General features: G+C 40.2%; 1 protein-coding gene across 3 annotated transcripts in view; it reads left to right on the top strand.

Moving 5' to 3' along the window:
- Nucleotides 1-18,964, top strand: part of NRIP1 (nuclear receptor interacting protein 1) — a 73,291-nt gene extending 54,327 nt beyond the window's left edge. For all 3 annotated transcript variants that reach the window (XM_066571929.1, XM_066571928.1, XM_066571930.1), the window contains one exon: nucleotides 10,165-18,964. In XM_066571929.1, coding sequence (XP_066428026.1) covers nucleotides 10,526-14,014 — 3,489 coding nt within the window. In that variant the 5' untranslated portion in view covers nucleotides 10,165-10,525 and the 3' untranslated portion in view covers nucleotides 14,015-18,964. The remainder of the gene's footprint in view (nucleotides 1-10,164) is intronic.
- Nucleotides 18,965-19,313: the final 349 nt, after the last annotated feature.

Below are 19,313 nucleotides of genomic sequence, written 5' to 3'. Positions count from 1 at the left end.
CTGCTCTTAAATGCAGGGAATGCTTAAAATATGCAGTGTACCAATGTGAAGAAAACGAAGTGTAGTGGTATTTCTGGTAAGTCTACTAAAAAAAAAGATACATCCAGGAGCTTTGATCAAATGCCAGCTCTTACATCAGTCCTCTTTGTAATCTTTCGTGCTGATCTGTGACCTTGACCTTGTGTTTGTGTTTGTATGTCAAATCTATTTTAGGGATGGACAAACTAAGTTCAGTTTAATAGGATTTATACTCCAGCTTCACAGGATACCTTAGTAAAATATAAAAATTAAAATATTTGGGTCAGTTAAATTTTCAGTCATCTTTTAAAATTTCAGTGGGTTTGAAGACGTTGACTTTGTTGTTCTTGGGAATGGTTCTTACAAAGACATCTTTAGCTCACCAATAAACTCTTCTAAATTCAGCATGGGCCTTCTGCCTGGAGGTGGGGTTTTCTCTCCAACCATCTCACCAGTGACTGTGCTTTAGTTTGGCATTGAGTGAGGCTCAGCACTGAAAGTAGTTCCTGCTCTTTGTCCTGCCTCATGCCACTTGTAATCCGTGTTCCCACGGGAGAAGTGCAGAACAGACCCTTGGCAGGATCTTTGGGGTTTCTTTGGACTGTGACAAGGTCCTCAGTCTGGCTTGCCTTGCAGGAGCTTTGTGCCACGTGCACTCAGCCGATTCTTGAGCACAGCCCTTATTTTAAACACCAGCAAACAGGGTAGCAGAGTTGGTTGGTGTAACACTGGCACTTTGGGCATATGGGTTCATAAAGCCTTAGTGAGGTTGTTGGTTTCAGGGGCATTGTGAAATAGGGTCCCAAATTAGCTAATACTTCTGTGCAAATATGGAGTAATAGTTTTATTTTTAACAAGTCTTTTATTTTTGGGATAATGTTATTTTATGGAGAAAATCACATGCTTTCTTCTAAAATCAGTCACATCTCTATGTTACTTTGTTTTATACTTTTTTATTTGGCATAAGCATGTGTTTTGACTCTCTTGACAGTAATGGGACAAGCAATAATAATAAGTAGCTTTATTTTTTTGCTATTGCAGTTGTTATCTCCATGAAGAACTCATTAAAAACAGATATAAATGTTTCCTTTCCACAAATTTGTGATGGCATATTGTCTTCTCGAAATGCATGGCACCATTAGCAGCATAAACTTTGGGAAATTATTTCCAAGTGTATGTCCTTACAGTGAAGGATAGTTAAACACTTCCCCTTACCAGCTATCCATTGGTTTTGCTATGCCTTTGTGGCAGTAAATGTTATTTTCACTGGTTTTGAGTTAAGTTGGTATTGTAATTGTTCTCACTTGATTCATGGCTAGAGGTGAGGTCCTGTTTTTTATGTGTGAGGGTCAGATGATTGCCTGTATACATCTATATGACTTCAAGTCCTTTTAACATTTTATTTAGGGATTTATGCTGTGAATGTTTTTAGATTAACTCTGGTATCATGATAAGGACTCTTTGTCCTTTTGTCTTTACAGGATGTTATGAGCCTCTTCTCCCAAGGTTTCACTAAAGCTGGTTCTTACATTTTATCTTGAATTTGGCTTGGTGTTATTGCTGTTTTGGAGAGGAAAAAAAATAAATTATTTGAACTTAGCTAGTAGAGACCATCTTGCTAATGCAGATTTTTCCTTTCACACTTAAATGTAGGTATATGAGCCATTTTCTATGTCCACAACAACCTTTGTAAACATCATCCACAATAAGCTGAAGTCTCCTATTACAACAGAAGCTGTAGTGTCCCCTCCACTCACTTTAAAAAAAAACAAACCCAAACACAAATCATCTGGGTCTCTAACATGGATTTATGGGGGTTTACATATAGTTGAATGCTATGTGACTGTGATCCTGTATTTCACCTTGCCTGGAATTCTTGTGTATTTGTGTTCAGTTAGCTGAAACCTATTCTGTTGAGAAGTCTACAAAATGACTTTCATTCATAACCATGAACTGGTTGGTCCCAAGTGAAACACAGCTATTACTGTCAATAAAATACTGTGCATTACTTTTTAGTCCTTTGTTACACTCTGACATCTGAAACCCATTCTTGGTTAAAATAACATAAAGTGACTTAAAATATGCCAAACCACCTAACATAGTTATTCCAAGAAATACAGCATTTTAGGTCACTGCTATCAGTAAATGCCTGTATCTTTAGATCCCTCCAACAAGCAGGAGGTCAGAGTTGTGTGCAAATGCATTATCTGCATGCATTGATCATAACTCAGAAGCATTACCCAGGAGAGAACATTGATTTCTTCAGTGTATATTAATCACACTTCATTCCTGGGGAGTTGATGTAGAGTTAAATGCATAATCAGTGATTTGGTTTTGTAGGTGTCAGAGGGAATGGAAATCTGTTTGAGTTTCCTTTTAATTGCTTATTTATAGGCAAGTGGTTTACCAAACACTGGAAGGGGCATATATATTGTTGTATATGTTGTATATTGTCCTCCTCTGTCCTGAAAACAAGTCTTTGTATAGATTTTTGTATGTTTTTTGTTCTTGGTCTCTTGAATGAGAAGACTCAATTAACCAAAAGCCTTTTTGCTCACTATTTCTGAGCTCAGATCAACACCCTTTCCCATGTTAGTTGAGATTCAGTGATACATGCTATTTCTGGATCCCTGTCCTTAATGGATGTGTGCTGGGGGTGTAACTTCTCTGCATTATCTTTTAATTTCTGCCCTTTTTGTTTTCAGCAGCAGCAGACCATTGAGCAGTGAATAATGGGACAGGTTTAGGTGTCACATACTTGCTTCCTTCACAGGTGGTGTCCCTAAGTTGAATGTCTGTTCTTCCTCATTCCTTATGATTAGCCAAGACTTGGCAGAGAGTGTTTCTAAGTTCATGCCTAGAGTGTTAGCAGACCATAATCAACAAGTGAACTCGAAGATGTCCTTTACAGTGCCATTAGAGAACAAAATAGAAATATTCCTCCAGTAGTATTTGTAAGAACAAATATACATACCTGAGTCTGAGTAAGGAATTGACTGAAATGTCTGTGAAACACCAGGTGAATAGCAAATTATATGAACAGCATGGGGTATTCTGTATCTAGGAGTGATTATTTCTGTGATGCTCTGTTCTTGTACTTGTTAGAATAAGAAATACTTACTTAAGGTAGGCTGAGCTATTGTTTGAAGAGTGTCACAGCATGAAAAATGGCCATACGTGTTTTGTCTCTGAACTTTGCAGCAGGAGGTTTTGAGGAGCAGGCCACATTTGGATTAAGCTGTGTATGGTGCTTAAGTGTACTTGTAAACCTTGGAGAGCTGCTACTGAGGCTTTCACAAACTCAGCTTTCAAGGCAGTTTGTCTGCTCCCCATTTCCTCTTTCCCATATACTTCATCTCTTTTGGGGATTTGATTGGGTTTGGGATTATGTTGGATGAGGGATTTTTTTTTTTTTTTTATTTCTCAGGTAGAGTGTTGGTTGGTTTGGCTTTTTGTTAGGGCTTTTTATTTTCATTTTCAGTTTCTTTCCCACTCCTTACTGGTAGCTTTATTAAGTAAGATATAAAAGCCACATGTAATTTAGGGAGAAATTTCTGCCTGTGGCCCTCTGCATGCTGTGCACCCCAATCTAGAAGATGGGCTGAGAGCCAGCATTGGATGAGTCTCAGTGTAGCCAGCAGTGCTCAGAATTTGTGTTTTCCACAGGGCAAAGCTTTTTCACAGCATTTGAGGTGTTCCTCCTTGCATGTCTGTCCTGGCAGGGTGCACAGCCTCGTCTCGCCGCCTCCCCAGGCAGCCCCTTCTGTGTGGGTATGGAAATCTCCCTGACATTTCCACACCTCCTTCCAGCACAGGCTGGAAATGGCGTGTTCCCCCTTGATATATATATTACATACTACCCCAAAGCTCCTCGTTGTTGTCATGGGGTGGTGTTCCATGGTCTGAGTGAGTCACAGATTCCCGCACTGGAGAAGCCCATGTGAAATCTGAGGAGTGGAGGGACACTTGAGATGAAGTGGCTGAATCCCCTTTTCCACACCCCAAATGGAATGTGTAGGAACAGTCTCCCTTTCCTTATGTGCCTCTGGCGCTGCTATTAACAGCAAGAGTAACCAGCATTTACGTTTTAGTGGCCTCTTAAAGGCTGGAGTAAATCTAAATAGTCTCTACCATGAGAACAGTTGGGGTAGGTATTTTCTTCCCAACTCAGTTCCTGCTTCACTAACATTTCAGTCTAGTGGTCTGTCAGGTCTTAGAAGAAAAACTGTGTCTTGTGCCTGCTGTGCTCTTGGTGTTCTGTGTTTCTGTTGATTTTGTGTGACTTAAATATTCAGTTATTTAAGATTTGTGGGTAAACTGCCATTCAGTTACTTAGGATTTTCGTAGAAGGGTAGATACTGCATCCTTTTGAACTCTTTCATCATCTGTTATGGAATTGGTTTGCTCTAGTATTTTTCAAGATGCTGTTACTGAAACTGCTAAAATAATCAGAAGGTTTTGATCAGGCTTGTTTAGCTCTGATCCCTTCTACATGTAACCCCCTCCCACTGCTGCCCCATCCCCACCGTGAAGAAAACACCTCTTGCTGTTGTCTAAACCTTAAAGTCAGGTCGGGGCTGGGCTTGGCAGCACTCAGCTTAACAAAACACAGGGGAAAGGCTTTTCCATCCCCGTGCTCGTGCAGAATTTGGCTGGGAAGCCGTGGCTGCTGCTAATCCTGCATTATCCAAGGGGTGTTTCACAGAGGGAGCGGTGCTGCCGTGTGCTCCATGCCAGCCTGGAGGGAACAGCCCCAGCTGGGGATGGGGAATGCCAGCTCTGGTGGGGTCACAGTCTCGGGAGCCTCTTCAGAATTCCTGGCAGCAGCAGGAGCTCCTGCCAGCAACACGATTCCTCATGTGCCCTCTCCTGCCTGAGCTGTCTGAAAGGGATAGGCTATCCTTCCCATGTTTAAAATGTCTTTTGGAGTCAGTCAGCAGGCCCAGGAGCAGTGAATAATGTGCCAAGCTCCTGGGAAGAAGCTTATTTTTGCTTTCTCAAACTGATACCCTACAGTTGTAGGAGAGCAGCCTGATTCATTCCATTTAAGTGAATTAGTTGTAAAAAAAAAAAGCTTCTGGATTCCCAAGTTCTTTAGAGTGCAGCTGTGGGAGAATTCACCACTTACTGCTGAGTTTTGCTCCCCCATCTGATCTTTTCTGCCTTTCTTTTTTTTTTTTTTTCTTTTTTTTTTTTTGTCTTTTTCTAAATTACATTTGCAAAGGGAACCTTCAAAATGTCTTGGCTGCCTGAATCAAAACTGTGAAGAGGTCTCAGCTGCTCCATTCATCTGAACAGATTTCTGACACAAATAAAGCGTGGATTTTGGAAAGCAAAGCACTTAAACACTTGATTCTCTTAAAGCACGTGCTCAAGTGCCATTGAAGTACCTGCTCTTGTGCAGCTCTGTGCATTTGGTGCTGGGGTTGTTGATCAGGGCTGCTTCCCTGCTCAGAACCTTTGCAAAAAGAGCCAACTGAAGACTGAAGTGCTTTTACCAGCACTCTGAAAGCATCCTTCCTGCTGAAATCAAAGGTGTGCAAATTGAGCTTAATAACAAAATAATTCTGGGACAGCAAGTCTCATAACCCCACTCATTCTTAGGTCACTGGAAGATTCTACTGCAATTCCCAGTGCAGCTAGGAGATATATATATATATATATATTTATTTTTTTCATTGTCCTCTTCAACATTTCACCGCAGGCAGCCATAAGGATGGGGAATCACTTAAAATCCTGTGTTTTAGATACTTACTCAGTGCTGGTACTGTGGCTGCTGAGTAACTCACAGCCTTTAATATATTTATCCTCAATTGTCTTTCTGAAGTTCCCATCTATTATTACTCCCATCTGGAAAAACAGGGTACAGAGAAGTAAAACCAGAAGTCAGACAGCCTGTCTGCAGCACAGTGAGTAATTGGACCCCTGGATCCCAAGCTGCCACTGTAATCACTGTACTGCATTCCTCAAATCTGTAATAATTAAAATGACAGTCTGGGCCATTGGCTGATGTGGTGGGCTGGAGCCTTTACACTTGGGAATATGAGAATAGGAAGTCAGTGAAGCTGGTAAGAGGCTTTTTCTGGCTCTTCCAGTAGTAGCTAAGCATTAGAACACCAAATTTATTTAATAACTGAAGATTTTTATTTCTCAGACCAGTTTGATTTTAGCTTTAAAAATGCATGTTTTTATTCATCCCAACTTAAAAACGGAACATAAAATTGCTACAGGAGTTTAATAGTCATGAAAGAACTCTGAAATGTAGTTAATAAAAATGTTTTATCTGTGTGAACATACAGTAATCTCCACCTCTATTAATCATTCTAACAATGTGCGTGAGTTTGGGTAATGTGTCTTCTAATAAATGTTCATGTGGGCAATCTGCTAGCCATTGCCAGTTTCCTAAATGAATACCTTAATGGTTTCTGTAAGATTTTTTCCTATGATCTTGAATTGAAACTGCAGAAGAAGACACCTTGATAATACCAAGTTTTTTGGATTACCTAGTAGATTATGTAACCCTCATACTCAAATAATGTTAGTCTAGTGTTGTTAATTTACTGTGGCTCTCTGTTCCATTTAGCAAAAGGATTTAACTGCAAATGCTAGTTTGAGATATTGGAAAAATGTCTCACAAATGTGGTTTTGCTAGTTAAATTGTGAGCTGTCCAGAATTTCTTAAATAGCAGGAAATATCTGTTGGATGAACTAAAAGTCTGCTGTTTGTTTAGAGTATCAGGTTTGCAGTTGAGGTTTTCATTCATTCAAAAAATCTGTTAAAAATCAAACATAAATATTCAGGAGCAAAAAGCAATTGGTTTTGTTGTACTTTAACATATTAGAAGCTGTGTTCTCAGATTTCATTATCTTTTGCAGCAGTAATATATGGTAAGCAAAGGATCTTCAAGTTTGTTTTTATTCCTTAAAAATCTTTGTGGTGGATAAATATATTTGTAGTTTGCAAATAAACAAAGAAAAACTTCCACAACTGCAAAAGTGGAATTAATTTTCTGGACATAGGCAGTTCAGTGAACATTTTAATATTCCCTTATTTTCCCTATACTACCTACAGCTTCTCCTTAGGCACATTTTGAAAGGCTGAAGAAGAGCTTATTTCTCATGGTGTGCTTCACTTGAGGAGTGTCTGACCAGGTGACACCATTTGTGCTCTGGATTCTGCTGCTGATTTAGTTTTGTCTGGGTAAACTTGGCTTAATGAGCCAGGTTGGTGCTCCTGGAGGTTCTGCACAACAATCTGGTTTATTTCTCATGGTACAGAAGTCTGGGAGAAAATAGTAGAAGTGACAAAAAAAGAGTGCATTTAGAGTAGTTGTGGTCAGGAAAGCACATGAACTTAACAATTTATTTTGTCATAGTAATTAAATATAATATTTAGGTCTAGGGAGTAGTAGATCTTAGCAGTTGCTTCAGCCCTTGCTGGGAAATAAGAAAGTTGCTGGATGACTTCTCCTTTCTCTCTCTTCTGCCTTTTCTTTTAACTTTCTTTTCTTTTTCCTTAGCACTGCTCTGGTAATTTCTTAAATATTTAATTTAAAGAAAAAATATCAACATTTCACTGGGTCCTGGGAAGTTCTTTTGTACACTTTGTATGTATTTAGAAGGTAGCTGAATGGTTGCCTTAGTGTGCTGCTGAGCAATAATTTCCAAAGCTGGTTTGGATTTGTCATGACTGCACCTCAGATGGACATTGTCATGTGAGATTTTTACACTGTAATATCTGTTACAGCACTAAATCAAAAGAGGCTTTTTGAAAGGATTTCTGATGTCCTGTTCTAATGTGTTAAGTGCTTTCCAGATTTCATTATCTTTAAAGAAGCCTCTTTGCAGCAACCCGATTTCATTAAATTTATCAGTATTTCCCTAGCACTGGGTAATTAAAATAAAATAAAAAATGAAAAGGTGGAAGAACACTTCTTAGAATAGTTATTGTATATAAACTGTACTGGCTACAAGTGTCATCTCCTGCAAGGGGCTTTTGGAGTACCTGAGGGATTTGCATAAATGTGTTGTGTTTTTTGAACTACCCAAAGGTGCAGTGAGTAAAGTTGTACTGAATATTGGCTTAGTGATGCATTTGTTTGGGACTGTACCTTAAAGGTGTCCTGTAAGCCTTGCTTTTACCAGATTGTCAGAAATCCTGACAGAATTTCAATTTTATTGTCTTCAATGCAATACTTTTGGAAGCTGGAAAAATATATTCCCCAGTTAAAGTGTGTTCCCAAATGTTTGAGGAAATTAGTTTAATTGTATTGCTGTTACTGTTGCTGAATATTTAATAGTAGCATTGGAAATCTTGTTTTGTTGGGTTTTTTGAGTTTTTTTAGGGATTTGTTATTTGTAATTTTTATTCTTTTTTGGGTTGAAACTCTGTAAAAGCCCACTCAGAGGTACAGAGGTTTTTGAAGGAACAGTAAGATGATCAGTCATTTGCAGTTAGCTGAATCCACATTCAAGTTGTTTCATGTTTGAAGGAGCACTGTGTCTTCCACAGGTAATTCTGTAAATGCTGGTTAATGTATTTCTGAGACAAGTACTGAGACCTCAATAATAGCTAACAGCTTTGCATTTGATATTTAAATGCATGGATATACACGTCTACTCTACAATGCATTGCTGGTTAGACTTTTTGTTTGGGTTTGGTTTTGGCTTCTTTTTTTAAGATAGCTCAATTTTTAGAGTTTTTCTAGATGACTTAAAACCAAGTAAGGGAATATTTGCCCAGGGAGATTAAGGACAGTTAATATTATAGCTACTTAGTAGTTCTTATTCTTTACATTTTTAGGATCTGATTATTTTCTGACTTCTAGTTGCCTGTAGGTTTTGAATTAAAAACTTGCCTCTGGGAAGTCAATCATAAAATATTCATTCACTTTGAGGAGGCAAGGATTTCATCTGTGTACATCCCTTTTAAACTTGTAAATACAAATTTTCAATGGAGTTTTAGCCCATGAAAGCAAATTACAGAGTTCAGTATGCAGAAGGACACTTACCTTTGCTCATGTTGAATATTTATTTAGCCAGTTTGGTACTGAGTGACTGAAGGAGGATGCATGTGTGCTGTAATGATCTCATTATTGAGGTGTGGTGACTGAAATGTTCCTGCTGCCATTGACCAGCCCTGTAAGTGAAGCTGCAGAGATGCATCCAGCACAAGTGCCATTGCTGTGCGTTTTAAAACAGCTTTTTATTCCACACTGCCCCATCCAAGAAGTTATTTAGTAGAGATATTGCACACTCTTGAAGAATAACAAGGCTTGAGGGAAGAACTGGTTTGGTTTGGTTTTGCCATTGTATGTGTCGTGTGCAGAAAGAATGCAAAGGTGAAAATCCTCCAGGGAAGGGAGGATTTTGATGCCAGGATTTCTGTTGCATCAGGAGCATAATCGACCTCTTCCCCACTCTTATCACAGGATTGTTCTAATAACTGGTGGCGTTTGGGTGTTGTAACAGCAGATTTCACCCCTGTTGTGTCACCATACTGGATTTTGCATTGGTGCATAGTCTTGGGCAGCACTAACAGCTTTGTTTCTACTTTCAGCAATATCATCCACCTGCCAAACAGAAATGTACTCATATATGTGATGCTGTCTATTCTGTTATTTCAGAACATATGCAACCTGAAACTAAACATTGACTTTAGTCCTGTCTTTTCCTATTAGTTCAGTTTAAGAGTGATAGGCTGCATGTCCTGTGTATTTACATTTACAGAAGAAAATTTCATGCAACTGTGAAGTAAAATTCAATGGATTTTTTTTAAAAGTGTGTTTAGAGTGATTTCAGATTTTCCTGTCAGGTTTACTATTCCTTATTTTTAGCTGCAGAATAGTGAAATTCAGTGAAGGCTTGTAGTAGCTGTGCTTATGATAAGTAAGCTTAATTTTTGTGTAAAACTTCATCTCAGAATTGTTTTCATAATGTACTTTGAATTGGATACCAAGTATTTTGTCCTTTATTCGATTTTTAGTTTCTTCTGGAATGTGTGTTGTTTATGTATCCTGAATCTCTGCCTAAGACAATGCATGGGGGGGGTTGGGTTTGGATTTATTTTTTTTTAAGGAAAAAGTGTTTTATACAATTATATCTTAATCCTAAATATTTTCTTTCTGTTTTGTGTTTCTGACTTAGGAATTTTATGTGCTTGGTGGAGATGGAAAAGGAAGAAAAGCAAGCTGGCCTCCAGAAGAAAGAAGGCAGCAAATATTTGATGGAACTTTTTTTCTGTGAAACCATGTTTTGAGTGTTCCTCCTAGACGTCGTCCATAAATATCCTAGATCTCAGCTGAGGATTGCTATGATTGGAAACCTGGCTCATCAAACAGTGTACACTGGGAGAAGCCTGCCTAGGATAATACATTTTCTGTTCTTTCTGAAAGTCTCTAAGAAAACACTGTAGACATCTACCTGTTATTAACTCTGCATCTTGATTGAGCAAAACTAGCCTTTGAAGTGAACAGAAACAGAGCCTTTTTGGAAACTTTTATTGAACATGACTCATGGAGAAGAGCTTGGCTCTGAGATGCACCAGGATTCTGTTGTTCTAACTTACCTAGAGGGATTACTAATGCATCAAGCAGCAGGAGGCTCAGGTACTGCAGTTGACAAAAAGTCCACTGGGCATAGTGGGGAGGATCAAAACTTTAAGATTTCAGGAAATATATTTCCCAGCTGTCAGAGTAATGGTCCAGTTCTTAACACGAGTACGTATCGGGGATCTGGCATGCTGCACCTCAAAAAAGCAAGACTGTTGCAGTCTTCAGAAGACTGGAATGCAGCAAAGAGAAGGCGGTTGTCTGATTCCATTGTGGATTTAGATGGAAAAAAGGAAGCTTTGTTGGCTGGCATGGTTGAAAATGTGCCTAAAGGCAAACAGGATAGCACATTACTTGCCTCTTTGCTTCAGTCATTCAGCTCTAGGCTGCAGAGTGTTGCTCTGTCACAGCAGATAAGACAGAGTCTAAAGGAGCAGGGCTATTCTCTTAGCCATGATTCTTTACAAGTGGAGAAAGATTTAAGGTGCTATGGTGTTGCATCCAGCCACCTGAAGACTCTGCTGAAGAAGAGCAAAGCAAAAGATCAGAAGCTGGACAACAGCCTGCCTGACATCACCAAGAACCTGCCCAAAGAGAGGTTTATAGAATCTCCTCATGCGGTGCAGAGCAGCCCCAAGGTGATGAACGAGCCCCTGTCGTGTGCTGCAAGGTTACAAGCTGTTGCAAGCATGGTAGAGAAACGATCCAGCCCCGCTGCCTCGCCCAAGCCCAGCGTGGCGTGCAGCCAGCTGGCCCTGCTCCTCTCCAGTGAAGCCCACTTGCAGCAGTACTCCAGGGAGCACGCTTTAAAAGCACAAAATGCCAGTCAGATTGCAAGCGAGAGGCTTGCAGCCATGGCCAGGCTGCAGGAAAGCGCTCAGAAGGACATGGGCCAGTTTGGTTTGGCCAAAGGAATGACAAGCCATCTCAATGGTCAGGCAGGATCATCCCCCAAAACAGTCGCTAGCAAAGGCAACGTGGCACCGTTTCAGAGTTCGGTGGGAATCATGCACTCGCCTCCCAAAACTGTGGGATACAAAAGTACTGTGGAAAGGAGTAACCTGAAAACCTCTCCCAGCAACAGCTTGCTCTTACATCTGCTGAAAAGCCAGAATACCACCAAGCACGTGAAAGGGCGTGAGCAGAGTGAGAGAGCCAGCATTTTTGAAGACAGCAGCACACCAACAACTGTTGATGAGTATTCAGACAACAATCCCAGTTTTACAGAAGACAGCAGTGATGATGAAAGCTCCCATTCTAACTGTCTTCCTATAGACCTATCCTTTAAACAGAGGACAGATAAGCCAGATGCAGGTCCACCTGCATCACTGGATAACCTGACTCAGTCCTTGCTTCGTAACTGGGATCCAAAAGTTTCCTGTCCAGAGAGCAAGGAAGAGAAAGACACTCCGAAAGCTTCTAAGCTGAATCCCCACCAGAAAGTAACACTACTTCAGCTGTTACTTGGGCATAAGAGTGAAGAACAGGTAGACAAGAGTAATGATCCTCAGGGACCACACAGTACAGCTGATGTGGCAAAATTCACTGTGCAGACTGGGAAAAGGACTCCTGTTGGTGACAGTCCTAGTGCCAACCGCATGACTCCGTTAAGCACTCCACCCTTGCTGGCTTCCACAAAAGCAGATTCTCCTATAAACCTCTCACACCAGTCGCTGGCTGTCAAGCGGAGCTCACCACCCTATGCCTGCAGCATCCAGCCAGACAGACTGATGAATTCTGCATCTAAGCACTTGATAGACCTGTCCAAAAGCAAGGAAATTCAAGGAGCTAAGCTGAGCAGGACTGATAGTCCCCAGAACTCCTCGGCGTTCAGTGCCAGCAAGCTGCTGCAGAACCTGGCTCAGTGCGGCATGCAGAGTTCCATGTCGAGTGAGGAACAAAGAGCTAGCAAACAGCTGCTGGCAGGGAACATGGATAAACCTGTGGGCTTGATTGATAGATTGAACAGCCCTTTGCTTACGAATAAATTGAGTATGCATGAAGAAAATAACAAAATATTCAGTTGTCAGCCCGCACCCGCTGAACAAGGACTTCCAGGTTCGGAAATAGAAAATCTCCTTGAAAGGCGCACTGTCCTTCAGCTGCTTCTGGGAACTCCCAATAAAGGTAAAATTGAAAAGAAAGAGAGGATGCTTTTAAGAGATGAAAGTTCTCAAGAACAGGCAGACAAGGCTTTGAATGAGCAAATATTGACGGTGAAAATAAAAACTGAACCATCTGACGAATCAAATGTTCCTTATAATTCAAATGCACAACAAGTAAGAGAATGCAAGGGTAACAAATACCAAGGGTTTGTTCATTCACTGCAGAGAAACACAGCTGCTTCTCCAGCATCTGAGGAGGTGAAATCTGAGCCTCTTTCACCTCAAGATTTCTCCTTTTCCAAAAATGGTCTGCTAAGTAGGTTGCTGAGACAGAATCAAGACAATTACCCTGCAGATGAGCCTGACAGGAGTCACCGAAACAACGAGCTGACACACCTCGAATCCAAGAGTCTTTGCACAGTACCGAAGAAGAGGAAGCTTCATGCTGAGCCTTTGGAAAGCCCATTAAAAAAGATGAAAAGTAATGTGTCTGATGCTGGAAACAATCACGCTTCTCCTACTGAGGCGCTGTACGGGCCTTTGCTTAACCAGCAAGAACTGAAATTCAGCAGAAGTGATGCTGAATTTAAATATGCTGTAAGTCATGGTTCAAATAGTGAAACTGAAAATAGGAGTTGGTCTAGAGATAGTAAAGGCTTTAATGTGTTGAAACAGCTGCTTCTCTCAGAAAACTGTGAGAGAGATCTGTCACAACATAGGAATAACATACTAACAGAGGGCAAGAAAAAAGGAAGCAAAACCAGTGCAACAGTCAATAAACCTGAATTCACCATTTCTTCAGTAAGATCATTGGTGGGAAGCCCTGTGCAGCAGAACAATTGTGTAGATCACAGAACATTTCAGTATCCCGTAGCAGTCAAAAGTCCGGCCGGCTCCCCCTTCCCTGAACACCTGGGGAGCGCGGTGTCCAGACTGGAGCCTGACCAGCTGAGCATGTGCTCCATGCCCAGTGAGAAGGGCCCCATCAGATGGGTGATCACGGGCATGGACAAGAATGATTATGAGAAAGACTCTCCGAGACTGACCAAAACCAACCCAATATTGTACTACATGTTACAGAAAGGTGGCAGCTCCATCGGCAGCCAAGAAGCACATGACAAAGAAATTTGGAATGAGCCTTCATTTACCGAGAGCTCGACTCGTGTTACAATCAAAGAGGAGTTGACATCTGAGCCAGAGCTCAAAACTCCTTTTAGTAACTTAAGAAGCCCTTACAACAGCCATATGGGGAGTAACACCTCTCATCAGCACGGTGGTGTGAATGGAGAAGTGCATGGACTTCTGGAAAAAGTGCGAACAATCAAAAAAGAGCCAGAATAAACTGCAGCCTCCTCAGTGAGTTTACAATCAGCGGTTTTGAATCTTTGTTTAGAAAAAAAAAAAAAAAAAAAAAAAAAGAAAAAAGAAAAATTAGTATGAACTTCACTACTGTATAAATTGAGCATGATTTTAAAAAAAAAAGCATGGTCTAATTGAAATGTTTTCATTTGATAAACTTTTTATTTTTCTGGTGATGTTATTTAAAATACATGTAGATAAAATTTGCTTTACAGTAGATTGTCACAAGGAAACTAGAAGGGTTGTAATTTGTACAAGATGTTTCTGTATGTATCAGATTAAGTTATGAGTACTCTTTGATCAGAGTCTTATTTGAATCTGCAAGCTTTTGGTATAACATAAAGTGTAAGCGTACAGCCTAGGTGGTGGTAATGCTGCGTTTCCTCCCTCCCTGTAAAATAATCCTTATTTTTTTGAAGCCTGAGCATAGAGACAGTGTACTTTTTTTTTTTTTGAATGTTTTAATATGTTTTGTGAAATTTTAAGAATAACTTTTAAGAAGTGGAGCAGTCCGTCCAAGGTATTAGCTCGTCATATTGGAAAACCTGCGTCAGTGTTAATAATTGAAGCGCACTGAAATGTATTTTTTAGTGCTTCCAAAATTTGTATTGTTATTTTTAAATCTTGTTTGTGGTCCTGCCAGAATAGTGGTGTACAATCTATTTTTCTTCCTTGCCCTGCTCTCAACAAATGCCTTCCTCAGAATTCTTAGCCATAGTTATGAGTTACTAGTTAGAATTAAGGGGTTTTTCTAGGTTTTTTTAAAAAAAGGCAGATTTTCATAGGCCGTGCAAGTACTGCATGAGTCCTTTTGTCGGCACATTCCTGTCACTTTCCTGCCTAAAAGGGGAAAACCAAAATGCCTCTTGGAGTAGTGTGATTGAGAAGGCTTAGTGCATGTATTCAGTGAGGAAAATGCTGGAAAGCTTGTGAAGGGGATGAACAGAATTGTGTGTTCAGCACCATCCTGCTTCCCTGTGGAAGAATACCAGCTGCACTAAAGCAGCACATCAGACTTCCACTCTAAGATGGAATAGGATTTTAATGAAAAATGTGTTGGCCTCTTCCTACAACCAGGGAAAAGAATCTATAATCTGCCAATATTTATTACTCTCTGAACAGCTGATACATGGTTTAATGCACTACCCTTTCACTGCAGAAAATCTGGCTTTAGAATAATTTCCCAGGTAGCACTGAGGATAAAACTGTGGTTTTGTCATGTTCTGTAATGGATAGTGGGATATATCTGAGAAATCCTTCCCTGCCCTTTTCCTCCATCCCCACCTGTGCTGTGATTTGTAACATCTGGCAGTATCAGCCTGAGCTGGGAGGAACTGAAAATTGCAGTCAGAGCTGAGACATCTTGAAAGAATTGCTGGCTGGGGAAGAGTCGTGTGGCTCTGCTTTCCCCTTAGCACTGTCAGTGTTAACTCCATTTGCAGCCCTTATTTCTCTGGGGGCAGGAAGAGGACAAAATCCAGTTCCTCTGAATTATATGAATTATTGGCAAGCAGAAGTTTTGCTGAACTTTTTACTCCCCTAAAAAAAAGAAGTTCTCTGTGGCTTCCTGATTTCACAGATAATCCTCTCTGCCATCAGCAAGCAGCTAAGCAGTTGGCTTGCACAAATAATGAAAGCTGCACTCTGGTTTAGTTTTGTCTGTTTTCACCCTTGCAAGCCAGTGACATGACAAAACTGCTGTTTCTGTCCATCCCATGTCTGCATAGCAGACATGAGTGAGGGGGCATTTTGCTCTTTGCCGTCTGTTTTGGTTTCAGAGATCCTTTTCCCAGACTCCTGGCTTGCTGAGACAGAGCAGGCTGTTGTCCCCCTCTCGTCCCTGTCCCCAGCCTGAGACCAGTTCCTCCTCTTTCCAGTGCAGTTCCTACTGAAAGGGACTTCTTCTGTCTGACAGCTGGAAAATGCACCACTATTCTGTTTTGCCTCCCTCCGGGGGATACCTTCTTTTAGGGAACACAAATATTTGGCAGTATCTGGTATAAAACATTCCCCCTGGTTTTTATGAGAAATAACAGAGCAATTTAAAGATATATTTTTATGTTACTTTGGTGAAGCATAATATATTAATGGGCTGTACAAAGAAAATTTATATTTTAAAACCTTCACACAAATCTAATATCATTTTAAATGTCATTGTCTGAAGTATAATATAAAAATAAAATTTTGTTTGTCTTTAATATTGCATTTATAAGTAGCCCAATGACAATTCAGATGTCTCATAGAATAATCATTAATGAGATAAAGTATATTTTGGATTGACAGTGGAACTGAATTCTTTTTATATGAGTCAACCCAGCAGAAATATTAAAAAGATGGTATTTGTTCCATCCATTAAATGTCTTTTAAAGTCTTAATTGATTATTTTTCTTGAAACAATGTGTATATAGGTAGGAAATATATACAATATAGAATAATAGATGGTCCCCAGACTAAATACAGGGCTATAATTTGCTTGAAGAGCTCCACGGAAAAATGCAGCATGAGAGGACGTGGCATTAACTGGTTGAAAAAACTTCTCCAAAGCTAAGTTGAGATGAAGAGTGGGGAAGAGATTCTGACCCTAACAAAAAATAATACTGGAATCGAGCAATGTGCTGACCTTTGTATTTATTCTAGGGTAGTCTATTGTTATAATATATACTTTTGAACATTTAGTTTTGAAAGTTTTGTAAAACAGTTAAGTTAAAATGTTAACAGTTTGACCAGTTAAGGATTTAGCTTTCTTTTTAGTTGATGTTAACAAAAGGGTATTGCCATTCTCACAGACGTCAGTAAACTCTAATATACAAGAATTTAAGTTTGGGACATGGTGTTCATGGAAGAATCTTCTCTCCTGTAGGCATTGCACTCTCAAACAGCAGGTAACAAGAATGGGGCCCTAGAGAGGGGGCAGGACATGCCAGGGGAATGCTCAGTCAGCTGCTAAGAGGGCAACAACTGTCTCCTCCTATATGGAATTCTCCAGTATCTCTGGTGTTACCCCCTCCCTAGGGAAGAGAGGTCTCTTTTGGATCTACCCCATCCACACTTAGAGCATTGACACCTTAGGACCAAAGGCTCTTTGATTGTTTCTTGTCTTGTAGCGTGGGTGAGTAGAAAGGAGTTGCTATTTTTTTCCTTGGGGACTTTTCCATCAGAGAAGAGGGGTGTGGGAGCTGGGTTTGTTGTCCCAGGAGGGACTGCTAGGGCTGGCCACGTTTTCCCAAGCAGCTCTAAGATCCCTGATTTCCACCAGTCCCTGCAGATGAATCGCAAACCAAGGTCATCTCTTGAGTAGCCCTCAGTACTCTCAGCAGCTCCTGTTTCCTATAGGCCTTTAGAGTACAGATTTGGAGCAAAATGGGGTCTTGGCAGCAGCAGCTGTGCAGGCAGAGCAGTGCAGGATCAGGGGGTGCTGGTGTGGGATATCCCCATCAAAGGAGCAGGGAGGGAAGGGAGGGCACATCCCAGGTACAGCCAGCGAGACTGCTGGGGACAGCTGGAAGTGAGTTGGGGAATTCTCTCTGTACCATGCTGAGAGTGCAATTGCAGCCCCTTGGAGCTTTAGCCTGGAATAACTCTGGCCCCACTTAGCTGGGGAGGGCTGGGGCTGCAGCTGGAGTGGTGGAGACCCCGGTGCCTTGCTGGAGGGGGCGTCAGCAGCGCCTGGATTTGGGGATTGACTCGGAGCTGCCACGCAGATTTGCCTTTTCTTTCCAGAGGGAAGTGTCTGGGGCTCACATATCCAGGTTTCTGGTGTCTCCTCTGCCAAAGCTTGAGGAAAAGGTGGTGGGTAAGGCTTGACCACAGAATCAAAAGTGGAGGGCTGGAGGGTTTCTCAACTGATACCATAGAGCTGGGCAGCTCAGTTTGAGAAGTTTATATGAGATCAAAAGGGAATTCAGCCATAACTTTTACTTTTCGTAGCCATTTACTCTTAGTGAAGTTTTTAAATTTTTAATTTACGAATGTTTTTAAAAGAAAGAAATGAGTGGTTTAAATTTTCCCTGTTAAATGTTGGTGAAAGTATTACAGCTCTCATTGACGTCAGTGACATGATATTACCAGTTTGTTCTCTGCCACATCTTACAGAGGAGTAAACTGGTAAGTATATATTATATATATATTTATATATAATGTAAATATGTTGACTTGTTACGCCTATAATATGTTGAAATTGGTTTTTAAAAGGTGATGTAAATAGTGGTTTCCTTAATGAAAAATACATATTTTGTATTGTTCTAATGCAAAGGAAAAAAACCTTTTAATCTTTTTTGTTATGTATATTCCATGTATAAGTGTAAATATGATCACATAGGTTTAAAAACTTTTTGCATGTATGTATACAGTTGCAAGTCTGGAAGAATGTATAGAAAAATTCTTTTATTTAAAGTTGTGATTAACTGCTGCATGAAAAGTGCATGGGGGACCCTGTGCATCTGTGCGTTGGCAAAAAAAAAAAAGTCTTAACAAGTCAGGTCAGTTCAAAACACAACAGTATTCCACTTCTGGACATGACTTCTGCTGTGGTATTTTAGCTTTGTGAAAGAATGTGCTTCAATTCAAAAGGGTCTGGAAAAAAAACAAATGCAAACCTACTTTTAAAACATGAAGTGCTCATACAACTATGATAAGTCATGTAAGTTCAGGACTCCATTTTGCATAACTGAAATATTGTACCTGGACTATTCCATCCCTGTAAAACAAAGGAGTATTGATTTTCATTGCCATACATAAGAATTTGGGATTTTACCACAACCAGTTTTATTGTGATGTGTCTTCAGTAATTTAACTGGTCTCATTTTTTTTATTAGAAATTAATTTCCTCATGTGATGTCACAAAACTGTACATACTGCAGTGTGAAGTTTTTTTAAATCTTTCAGTGTTTACTTCCTGCAGAAGATTTGAATAAATGAGAAAAATGCATTGTCTTGATGGTTTTTAAATCTGCTTTATTTCATGTGTACTTTGCCTTATTGGCCTTAGTGGGCTCTTTGCATCAGTGCTGTTGATGCAGATTTCTGACAACAAAAGTACCTCAAGGAACTTAGGCACACACAGCCTTCAGCAAGGCTACTGACTGGAAGCTGAGTGTTGTGGAGCTGGAAATGAAGCAATCTAAATCAGATTAGCAGCTTTACTTCACAAAGCTCTGTATTATGTTTTATTTAAATACCCTTCTGCTTATTAACTTGAAATCAGTGACCATAAACTGAAAACCTCTAAGTGGGAATTCTCACGTGAAAATAATTTTGAATGTTAAAACGTTGTTCAGGTGCC

The sequence above is a fragment of the Molothrus aeneus genome, chromosome 2 (assembly GCF_037042795.1).
Source record: "Molothrus aeneus isolate 106 chromosome 2, BPBGC_Maene_1.0, whole genome shotgun sequence".
Classification (NCBI taxonomy): domain Eukaryota; kingdom Metazoa; phylum Chordata; class Aves; order Passeriformes; family Icteridae; genus Molothrus; species Molothrus aeneus.
The sequence above is the reverse complement of the archived record's forward strand: the minus strand, read 5'-3'. Positions and strand labels throughout refer to the sequence as shown.